At 42.4% G+C, this 12,399-nt stretch overlaps 1 protein-coding gene across 1 annotated transcript in view; it reads right to left on the reverse strand.

Annotated features, from left to right (window-relative positions):
- Positions 1–2,405: 2,405 nt before the first annotated feature.
- Positions 2,406–12,399, reverse strand: part of WNT9A (Wnt family member 9A) — a 62,222-nt gene continuing 52,228 nt past the window's right edge. Inside the window, exon 4 of the mRNA XM_063324241.1 lies at positions 2,406–9,291. Coding sequence (XP_063180311.1) covers positions 8,818–9,291 — 474 coding nt within the window. The 3' untranslated portion in view covers positions 2,406–8,817. The remainder of the gene's footprint in view (positions 9,292–12,399) is intronic.

Consider the following 12,399-nt stretch of genomic DNA (forward strand, 5'->3'; position numbering starts at 1 on the left):
GGAGGTACGCTGCAGGGTTTGATGGGAGGCAGAACAGAGGTAGCTCCATGGATCCCACATCTCCAAACCCATCGCCTCCAATCATCCATACTTCCTGCTTAAAATCACCTGGACCAAACATCAGCCAAAGCATCCACCTGGTTCCTCAGGGCATGGTGCTGCTCATTCTCATCACAACAAGGGGCAAAGTAAAACAAAAAGAAGAAGGAGCATTGTTTGTGCAGGGTTCTCACTGATTTAGTAAATATTTACTTGGGTGGATGCTGCAGACAATAAGCTGTGAGGAGTGCAACAATGTGATATGATAAAGATACCATCATCTTTGTTTGAGGATGGACAGTGATGATTGTCTGTAGAGTACTGAGGAGACATCTCTTAAAGGGTTGATTAAAGGCCTGGATGTGATTGCAGCACCACAGTGGAAAATGAGATTGGAAGGTAAAATAAGTGCAAGAATTTTTCATGCATGGGAAGGAGAGAAATGGACAACCAACTCTGACTTTGTGAAGCACTTTGGAGACAGAAGCCAGAGTTTTCAAAGTCCTCCAACACACTATCAAGAACACAGTAGCCCTTGTTTAACAGTCTAACCTGTGATGTACAGAAGTCTATAAAGGGTACGCTGAAAGGACAACTGTGTCTAAAGCTCTTTCCAAGCTTAGTTTTTCTATCACATGCCCAGTCAGCCTGCCAAGCAACTTGGGTTGGCTGTCTGCTTGCTTGAACCATCTGGACCACGCTTAGCTGCCTCAACATGGTGCTAAACTGTTGAGAGCGAGTACCTGGACACATGCATGGAAGCCATTAAGTTACTGCAGGGTAGGAAATTACCTCCTGCCAGCTGAACCATTACTGGTTATGAGCTTTTTCTTACCCCACCCCATGCAGATGCTTATGTTAACATGCTTACTTGACCATTGAGAGAGATGACAAGGATGACTGTGACTGGTTGCCTGCTTCAACAGACAGTAGTCCACTAATCTAAATAGCCTCTTGCTTAAGAACCCACCACCTGCTAACTCAATAAGATCTTTTCTCCCACAAATTTTGTCTATTCCAGTGCTAGGGCAAGGGTTTGCATTGGGTTGTTTGTTTGTTTGTTCTAAAGTTCTTAAGCAGTTGGACCTCAGGTGGCTGCTGGTTCATTTCTCAGCTTTGTCCCCATCCGCATGAAAAAGCAGCATCTGTCAACCATCCCACAGATGTGGTCCAGAGAAGCAGCATCTCATTTCATGCACACGTACGGGGGCACCATGTACTTTCTCAGAGGCTTGGCAAACCCAAATCATCCATGTGCGAGGATCATTAGTAGGTTGTGAGATGAAGAGCAACAGGGTCTGGTTATTTAAAGCTCAGTTGAAGTTAATTTTAGGTACCAAATAGCACCAAGGAGGCCTTAGTGAAGAAAAAGACATTTGATCAAGCAAGACAATACATAGCCTGGGATAATGACAATTTTTTTAATTGTTGTCATTCAGCCAGACTAAATTTGGCCACAACCCTCCCTATTTTCAGCTCCTGTCAGATACTCGATCAGAGTAACTTTGCAATCACTTCATGACAGTGACAGTCTGCCAAGGTATCATGACTTCTCCAGCAAAGCACGATGACTAGTGAAAAGCTGACCCATCAACCTCTTGAGCTTGTTTAACATTATATTGCTCAACACACCAACACAGCAACTGGCCCAGCCCAGAGCACTATGTAACCATCCTGAATCAGACCATACATGGTGAGCTGTTTCACTGGGAGAGCAGAAGATGTCGGGGGGAGAGCAGGAATCTGGGGGTTTTGGCCTTGCTGTAGACAGGTCACTCCGTGGTCATGCAAAATTTGCATAGAGGCATTTCTCCAGCTTATGGTAACACTGCGAGGACAACTGCATTTGAACTTCTGAGACACTACGCTGGCTGTGATCAGAGGGCCAGGTCAAGGACCTAAGATGGACATATCTGAGTACACTTGGCAAGGGTCAATTGTTGCCAAGGTTGGGCTTGTTAAGGACCTGTTTCCTGGGCTGTTGACTCTGCTTTCTGCAGGCAGAATTACCGCAGAGAGAAAAGTAGAACATTTTCTCCTATGAAGGTTGTGAGCATCCCTTCCCCTGAAAACCTGGTGGCTTTCAAAGGAGGAAAGACTGCAATGGAACCAAATAGATGAGTATCTCAACCACTCAACTAATTAATGGGGATTATTTCACCACCCTATTAGGCTATATAGTCTTTCAGGGCTTACATTAGCCACAGGGACAGGCTAGTTCCAGGACCAGTGGTCAGGAGTGGTGCTGAAGGAGGCACAGAGGCTCCTGCAATGGCTGAAATTAGACCTTTTTCAACAGATGCAAAGAAAGAGGAGGACGCTTCAAGTATAATTTAAAATACATTTATTGTTTCATTTGTTCTGGCTTTTTTTGTTATACAAAGATGTTAAATAACTTAAATACATTCTCAACAGTCACTCAGAATCAGATTTATACCTACAAGCTGTACATATGAGGTAGAGAAAAATAACTTAGGCTCCCATAAGACATTGGAAAAAAAAAAAAAGAAAAATACTAATCCTTCATGTTAGTATTCCCACCTCCCTTTAAAAGGAAATGCCATCCCAAGTGTGCAAAACAAATCCTAGACTTTACATTCAGGCCTCAATGGGCATTGTTAGAGACTGGGGTGGATTGGAACAAGGGAAAATTCCTGTGGGAGTTTGGTGATCGCTGTTTCAGATGGGTCCATGTCCAAGGGGAGCTGGCAGGGTTATCCACACAAAACATTGCTTAGCCCTGAACTCATCCCCACCATTATTAACCTAGGTGCATATGTCTTTATCCCCTTCTGTTGTCAGCAGGGAGAAACTGGCACCTCCGCATGGACCAAAACACATCCTAGAGGTGCCTACACTAGTTGCAGACAGAGCCTGGGCAAGCACACCTGCACCATGGGCTCCTTATCTAAGGTGGATGACTCCAGGCCCATTGCAAATGCCCCATTCTGCCAAGCATGTCAGCACCTCTCCCAACTCTCCTGAGCAACCCCGTGAGTGAAAGCGGAATCTCCTGTCCTTTTGGGTCACCTGGCCAAATGCCACTGAGAAGGGTTTTGCCCATTTCTGAAAACCTTCAGCAACAATTGAGAAAAATGCGTTGTTCAGATGTGTCCCCGGATAGCCTGCTGAATTTTCATTTGTCTGAATCATTTATGGTCTTAAATGACACCCTACTCGCTCCTTGCCTCTGAAGAAACATAGTTATGGAAAGCCTACTGTGATGCCAGAGCTAAGCTGTGCTTGCAATATCCATTCTCTTGTCCTTCCAATATCCATTTTCTTTTCCTTCCCACTCACAAATACTTGAGATTCCACTTTTTTTGTTCAGAAATATTCTGTTTCCTGGAACCTGCAAATAACTTGGTCAAATCCAATGTTCATCAGTGAAAAATACATTTAAAAGCTATTCAGTGGTAATATCCATGGCCCTAAGCTTAACTGCTTTAGCAAGGACCAGATTTCTACTGGCCTGATCCTGCGTCATACTGAGCCTCCTTCAAGTTACAAGGGTAGTAATGGTTATAAAAGGCACTATTCCTCTTGCGGGAAAATGTTGCTATCCAAAAGTCATCACCTACTTAGCATCCTGAAAACCAAAAACCAGGACGAGCAGACCATGGAAGCCAGACTCAACCCAACAGATGTGCACAGAGCTGAATAAACTAGGAACGAAGAGCTTTGCTGCACCTGTTTTATCGAGTACAGAACAGACCTAATTTTACTGCAACATCAACTGAGGAATTTTTCACAGGCACTATAATCCACCAGAAAATTACCTTAAGCAGCATCTACTCCATGAAAGTACCCTTGAGAAATCTGTCCCTTCATCTGGGTTCTCATCCAACCCTACTACAGCCAAACCAACCTAATTTCTCCTCAAGTGTTGGCTAAAATAGGGCAGCTGAAAAACGATTAACAAAGAAATTCAAAACCTGGTCTGAAGGAAGGCAGATGTGTACGAGCTGGCCAGCCATAAAAAATCCTCAGAAATTATTTCGTCCCTGCTCAGGTCTCCAAATCAGCAATCCCAAGAGCTCTTTTGAAAACAGATGGTCCATAACTCATCCCCTGCTTCCAAAGGTGAATGACAGGCTTCCTGAACAGCAGCAGACCAAGTTCCCAGCTCCCCAGTTTTACACTGCCTCATTCAAATAGATAAAAAATGGCTTGTGTTGTATCAAGCCTGGAATTTGGTCCTCTTCGTTTAACCTTCCCATGTGCTCAGACTGTTTTTTTTTCACCAACAACCTTTTTAAGAATCATTCTTCCCAGGCCAACTGAGATTAACGGCAAATATTTAGTTATTGGAAATAGGGTTTGGGTTTCCCCCATCCAGATCCAACTCAAGACCAGGATGCACAACCGAAAAAGGGTAATTTTAAAGTTTCGGGGTAGGTTTTTGTATTTTAATTACAAGGTACTCAATCTCCATAACTCATTTTTAGTGTCAAGAATTAAAAAAACAACAACAAAGCCCCTTTGATTAAGCGCGGCTTTTTCTACCAACTGGAGTCTTTTGAGAGCTGGAAGATGATGAGAATGTAATGTTTAGGACTTGTTTTGCATGTCTCCACATCCCGCATATATGAGTCAGTCACACAGAATAGAAGCTTGTTAAAAAACAGATGACGGGTGCAAGAATTATTTGTGTGGGTTTTTATTTCTTTTAATAGAAAATTCTAATATAAAACAGCAAACATTTTCAGTTTGCCTTGTTTACAAAAATATTATATATTTTTTTTTATATTTCTGACATAACTAAATGCACTATTCAATAAAAATATTCTTCCATCAGCTAACTTCTCTTTTAAAAAAAAATTAATAAAAAAGTTATATAAATAATGGTTGCACCCCCCCACCCCAAAACTGATCTTGCAAGTCTTGCTGGATCAGCTTAGGAGAACCAATATTTGACACTTTTGGGGGGACAGGGGCTGAAAGGGGATCAGAAACCAGAGACGTCCCCTACACCCATCAATCCTTCTCCAGTTACATCTGCTGCAAAAAAATGCCTCTCTGTGGGTAGGAAAAAGGGAAAAAGTTTCTTTGCACTTGTTTGTTTTTTTTTTTTTTAACATGAAATGACACCATGAAAGACTCACAGACTCAAATCCACTCTTGTAGTAGTTTTACAAAAATTAGCAATTTCGTTGAATTGCTCTGGAGATCCAATGGTGTGGTGGTAGAATTAGCCTCTCTGGAAAAACCCAATTTCATACAGCTGGAACAAAAAGGGTTTTACAGGACACTACCCAATGTTTTACAGAGGACTTCAGGGTCTCTTATCTAGGGTTTTCTGAACTCATGGATGACTAGCAGAAGCTTCTGCTCCATGGGTTAATTGAATTCCAACACACATCTATCACCAGGAGAAAACCCAGGTCAAGGACTTGAAGAGCTTTTGAGAGGGTTGGACATCATTTCTACCAGCTGCTACTTGTTTCATCCTACTTAAGCTCCACTGGATTTTTCCAAAACGAGGCTTTTCCCCCCATTCTTTCTTCAAAGATAAGGCAAATATTGGAAAATGCTGGAACTAAACACCCCCCAACACCCAAAACACACGCAATGTGGTGGGGGAAGAAGAAAAATAACCCACATATGTTTTACCACTCTAGGTCAAAAGGCCAAGAAGACAAGTTCTCCTGATTTCAGAGTGTTAGTATATTTTATACACTGCCTATACATTTAACACATGTGCCTCGCTACTATTTAGTTATTTATATTTTTTTTTAACCACAGGAGAATAAACCTTGCTATTTACAATATATAACAGGCAAGTAATATATCCACATTAACATAAATACAATTTGTTTTTTGTGGTTTTTTGGTGATTTTTTTTTTAAATACTTACAGAAAGCATCCAGGCTTCAGTGCGTGAGTTATAATACACAGAAGAGCTCTTTCACTCAGTAGTTCATTCACTCTTTGCCTCTTTCCTCTAGTCAGGCTTTGACAGTCTGCTTTATTGCTCACCCATCTCTCTCTCTCCCCTTCACTGCCAAATGCACCAGGCTACCTTATTCCATCCGACCCAGGCATTTTCTCTGCAACGATACCGATGCCAACACTGCCCTCTCTTCTGCATCTCGGGACTCATTCTCCTCTCACACCAGTGCAATGTGGATTTACTCCAGCGAGGTCAACGGAGACAGAGACACCAGTGAAAAGAAGGAAAATGAGGCCCATGGTTTAAATATAACAATAATAATAATAATAATAATAATAATTAATAATAATAATAATAATGCACATAAATTGTGGCCCATTCTTTAATCAAGAACAAATATTTTTTAAAAAAGAATGGAGCCAGAAATAGTAATTCAGACCCAAAAATCCTCATGTTTTGAGCAGGTTTGGATCCAGCCTTACTTTGGAGGGGAAGAGCTATTCTAGCACACACACAAAAACGTAACAGTGAGTTTGCACATATGTGTGAGAGAGAGAGAGAGACAGCGGGAGAAAAAGAATTTAACATAATACCACATTGAAACCATAAGAAGGTCCTTCTGAAGGGCTTTACAATAAATAAATGTTCATTCAATATTTATATATATATATATTTATGTGTCAGCGTGTGTGTATATATATACACACATGCACACACTAAATAATATGTTTCTAGTCAGTTTATTTTTTAAACCATTAGATAAACTGCTCATGGGTGACTTTCAAAGTGGTGCATCTCCCAGAAGCTGCAAGACCTTCCTGCAAACTTTCTGCGTCGAATGCACCACCGCACATTTGCCACGGTGGAAGGGACAAATGCTGTGTGTGAGTTCCTCCTTCCCCAGCACTACCCCAACCTCCAGAACTGTACAGCAAATAAGCAAACCTCAAAAAAAGAGACGGTGCGCTTCACTTTGCAGGACCATAGAGCTATTAACAGTAACATCCTGTCGCTCCCCATGCCCCCACCTCAAGATTTGATGTCAATGAGCCAGGCTGAACTGCAGGTATTTTTTAGCAAGGAAAAAAAAAATATAACTTTTCTCCTCCCAGTAGATGCACGGGAACAGATTAAATATTAGTGGCTACTATTTGGGGAAAAAATTTAAAAGGAAAGAAAAGAAAAAATAATGGTCCATCTCGGAAAACTGCTCTCTTTTTGTTTGTCTAACACCTATTACTGCTTGAAAAAATCCAACCAGCTTTCCTCTTTTGAGAACCAGATCAATGGCTTATATAAAATAGGTGGAAATTGCTACCACTGGACAATCAAAACTTGCTACCAAAAATAAAACAAAATGCCCTCCGCTCTCCATTGTTTCCTTAGAAAGCTTCATTGAGGCATTCACTAACTGCTTCCGATCCACTTTTACGTGAAGGATGTTGCCACATCAAGTCCTGGATTTTAAGTATCCTCTTCAGAGGGAAAAAAAAATGCTGAAAGTTGTCATCTATTTCACAGCGTCAGAGCGATTTCCCTCTGCAGTCAATTTCTGGCTGCTCTGGCCACTTGATAGTTTGTCTCTGCGTCAATTGGTTGTTCCAAATCCAATAGTTTATTAGCATTTAGCAGTTGTATTTTTAAAATACAGTTCTCAATCTAGTGGTTAAAAAAAAAAATAAAATCTTAAGGTCATAGGGTTTACATACAGCTTGCGTCATGTACCACTGCCATGGTTAGAGTAAATGGAATGATGACCTAGTAAAAGAAAAGTCAGCTCCTCCAGAGGTCTATCCAGTCCAAAACGGCTGCTATACAATGCAAGACAGCACTGCATTCCAAGATGCACTCGAATTTCTCTTGTCCTACTCAGAAACGCATGTCCAAATTCAGCTGGTATAAGACTAAAAAGTTCCAGTTTAGATTTCTGAAGCAGTTACCACAGGGTGAATTCAATCATGAAGAGGTGGGAAGAGGAGAGAAAAATAAATCATGAACAAAGTGAAAATAAAACAAAAGAATCTAGTGGTTTTTAAAAATAAAAATTAAAATTAAGACAGCGATAGTGCTAAAAAAACTGCATTTGGAGAAATTGTTTGAAATTGTTTTAAAAAAAGAACACACGATTGGACTGAAGGGGACAGGCACGTCTGGTTTTCTACTGTCTTCCCAACCTCTTTCTTGGATATATTTCTGTCTGCAACATGGTGGACCCAACATTTTTTGAGCTGTACTTGGTGATCAAAGCATGCGGATACGGAACTCTCGCTAAAAAGCTTACCCTCCCAGTGAGTCTCTTTGTCAGAGCCTTGTTTGCTCGATGTGCAGAAACTCCACTAGAGGAACCATCAGGGCTGCTCCTGCTTACCCTACACACTTCTCTCCAGTTTTAAAAGGGGAAAAAATTTAACCACTTCCCGTACCATTGCATTCAAAGCAGAAAGATCTTTCTTTTGTATCTGCTTAGCTCTCTAAGCAGTTGGGTAAGCTTCAGGAATAAAGTAGTATAGATTATTTATGCCAAAGAGAATATATTAGCCCAGGAGTTCATGGAGGATTGGTAAAATGATCAAGATGTTCCAAGGATAAATGATCTGTCAAACTGTGTAGACGACTAAGGTGAAGGTCAACTGGTGTCTAACCCCAGTGTGACAGGCACTTATTTCCACATGGTTGGACCTCATTAAAATTCAGTCTACAGGAAAACAAAACAAAACAAAAACAAAACAGCAACACAGCTGGGTCACCTGTACCCTACAAAGTGCTTATGTCTCAACATAGCTTTCAGATCCCAGAAGGTCAATCAAACCCTGTTTGTCTCCATATGTAGTTCTCATAGATCGCCATTGCCCGTCACCAAGGGTTGCCATCAAGCAGAAGACGTGTCAGTCTTTGCAGGTGTAAACCTCCTCTCTCTGGGTGCATTGCTTGCATTCCACATAGCAGCACCAACGGACCTGGCATTGGCACGGACGGGTGACCACCCGGCTCTGTGTATTGTGCCCTCGCCCGCAGCAGATGCTGTCACAGTTCTTGTCTTTGTAACATTTCCTTCCTGAAGTCCCAGGCGAGTATCTACTCATCATACAGAAGCTTGGGGAATCGTCAATGTAGACAAGATCCGTAGTCCTTGGGATTTGATCACTGTGACCAGGGATGGACTTCTTGGGTGGGGAGATGTCTCCTTCACCTGTGGCCTCGTTGGTAGTGCTGCCCACTTTGAGCGATGTCTCATACTTCTGCTTCAGCTGCTTCCCTATTTCATGGAATGGAGAGAGCTGCCTCCAGCATGTTCGGACAGTACAGGATCCAGATACACCGTGGCATTTACAAGTTGTCTCCACTCCAGCTTTGATGACCTGCAGACACACACGGCCCCAAAAGAAAATCAGTTATGGGGGAAGAAATCAAGACGTAGGGAGGAGGGGGGGAAATTGGTAGAAGACATTCCTGGAACACAAAGTTGATGACAACACGGAAACTATCTATTGGAAGAGGACAGAAGACATACGCTACAGGAAATACTTGTTTTAGAAGGCTCCCTGTTACTAGGAATATGACATTTGCCTGCCAAAACAGTACTTTATTGGCTAGTTAATGATACTGGCAAAGTGTACAAAGGCTGTCCAATGCCGGCACTCATCTATGTAGAGAAAGGTCTGAAGCTGTGATGCAACTAAGAGATTAATACATATTTTAACCTATATATCTATTTTAATAAGAACAAGGGGATAAGATGTAACAAATGTGGAAGGAGTTGGTTTAGTGAAGAGGGAGAGCACTGCTGTAACACACAGAAACACACAGGTGGGGTGGCACATGCTCCAGAACATGAGCTTGGACAGTAGGAACCTCCTCCACACCACCTTAAACTCATGCAGCTCTCAATTAGCAACACAGACTCAGTAGAAAAATGGTTAAGCTGTGCTTATAATTATAGCTGTGCTGAAAATAATGCTGAAATTATATATAAGCCCTTGAGAACAACAGCTTGAATTGCCATCACCAAAACCAGCGGCTCCAGGGAGCTTCTGCCTCTCCAACCCATCTTCAGGATGCTATTCTATGGTGTGGTAGCATGTTCAAAAGGACCTGCCAATTTTTTTCTGATAGCAATGAAGCCACCTGCATGTGCTTTTACAATCAAAGCATGACATTGCATGTTGGCCAAACATGTGTTTAACGAAGGACATTTTCATGTAGGGTAAAACCCAAGCCTGCCACAGTCGCCTTTGGGCCCTCCCTTTCTCTGAAAAATTAAGATGTGAAGAAATGGAAAACAGACGCACGTGTGAAGAGCTCAGTAATTCCAGGTGCTTTAATGCAGCCCCCAGGATTTACTCTGCCTGTGGCACCAGTTGTTGTCAGCTTGGAAGGCTGGCTTCCCACACACAAGGTTTCAAGTGGAAAAAAGTGAAATCTGGGTTGATGCTGCAGTAATAAGAGTCCGTCCCAGTGGGTTCAGTCCTCAGCCCATCAGGTAGCAGCCCCTGGGGACTATGACAGGGCTGGTGGCTGCAGGGAGGACTAGGGGAGCAGCCTTCAGTTTTCAACCAGAGAGAAGGTGTGGAGCAGTCACTCTGCAGGGAGATAAGGGGACTTTAATTTTTTAGTTCTGGCCATGAGAACAGACCACCTACACTAAGGCTGAACCATCTGTCCCATCATGAGCAAACAGGAGCTGCTCCATGTCAGGATGAGGAATCTCAACTGCTGCCTTGATGCTTCAGCAGCACCTTGGGGTGAGAGAGTCCTGAGATTTGACCAGGCAAGACAGTGAGCAAGGACACAAGTATTAGAAAGAGTGTGCTACAGGGGTGGGAAAGCCACTTAGCTAAACACTGTGTAGGGCCCCTGGTGAAGGGATAAAGGGAAATGTCATCACACACAGGCATTCAGGGGCTGCTGCGCCCAAATGTTGTCTACACAAACCACCATCCAGGGAATAACAGGCTACAAGGTTCACGTCCCAGGTTGGTATAACTTCTATAATGTATAGAAACTTCTATAAGGTGTTTTCGACTAGGATGGAAATTTATATTTTATTCTCTCCCCCAAAAAACCCCAAACAAAACAGAGCACTTGTGACGAAGGTCTTCAAACTCAATGTGGAAAAGAAAGGGGAGGCATTTAAGTCCTTGGAAACTGAAGTGGATTCTGTCCCCTCCACATTGGGATTCTCATATCAAACTTTATGCCTGCTTATTCCTCTGGACTACAACTATCAAGGGCAAGGCTTGGTTTCAAATTCTTTCGTAATTACTTAATTATTTTTTTTTATTTTAAAATTCAAACACTTGCAGTGGGTGTTGTAATGAGAAATAAGACTCGTCTTGCCGATCCCTAGCGGAGAGAAATAACTTGTTCAAGATATCAGAAAGGAAATGTGTGTTTGATTTATTCCTAAAGCAAAAGAAAGTCAGTCTCCATATAGCAAGATGTCCAGAACCTGCTTGGGGATAGCTTGCATGGGAATAACTCTCTTCAGACCACTACAAAGTGGAAATGCAGAGGGAGAGCAGAGCCAGTGGAACCACAGTGTTCACATACGAGATGGACGGAATGGAAAGACAAGGTTATTTTCAACAGAAAAAGCAGCATGGGAAGAAGCAGTATCAGGAAGCGAAGAGAAGAAAGCAGACAGTCAATGGTTATTCACCCTGGAGAGACACAAAGATGGTAAGAGCCCTCTGGGTGCTATAAAGGAACCCATACCCATAAATTGACTGATGCTAAACAAAAGATCCCATCCTTTTTGAATCAGACTGCAATAAAGATGCTCCATGGCACAAAAGCATGCCCATCTCCTTATAAATGACACCTGAATGTTCTCCCCTACCTTCTCCCAGAGATGGGTTTACACCTGGGACGACTCCATGGACGACATGAAAGCAGACACGTTATTTGGACAGTCACAGATAACCTACATTTTTTTCCCACAGATTATAAACAGATATTTATAGCTCTAGTTCTCCCTCCCCACCCCTTCCCCAAAAATAGGTTACATTTTGACTTTAAACGGGTAAGGTACAATCACCCCTTAAAATAGCAAGTTAGAACAGAGCCTGTTTTATAGAGCAGCCTCCTGTCAAGGTACTACTGAAAGTGCCCTTCCTTTGGGCATCTACGGTATCCGAAAAAGAAAAAAAAAATAAATCTCCCCCCTCTGCCCATTATAGCATCTGCCTACATTACGGCCTCATGACAGCAGAGGACTGGCTCCAGTCCATTTCCTGACCATCCGGTTCTTAATTATTTGGCTGCATGAGTCCTGCTGAGCACCATCTGCAAATGTGCAATAGGTCATGGACTCAGAATTGGGGTCTGGCCCAATCCTGATATTACAGAGACATTTTTAGAAAGGCACTATGCATAATACAGCCTTCAGCAAAGCCTGGCCAATGGTCACACTTCATTCCTGTGACAGCCAAGACCTTTTCAAATGCAATCCAATAATACACAGTAGC

Source organism: Chroicocephalus ridibundus, chromosome 2 (assembly GCF_963924245.1).
Source record: "Chroicocephalus ridibundus chromosome 2, bChrRid1.1, whole genome shotgun sequence".
Lineage (NCBI taxonomy): Eukaryota > Metazoa > Chordata > Aves > Charadriiformes > Laridae > Chroicocephalus > Chroicocephalus ridibundus.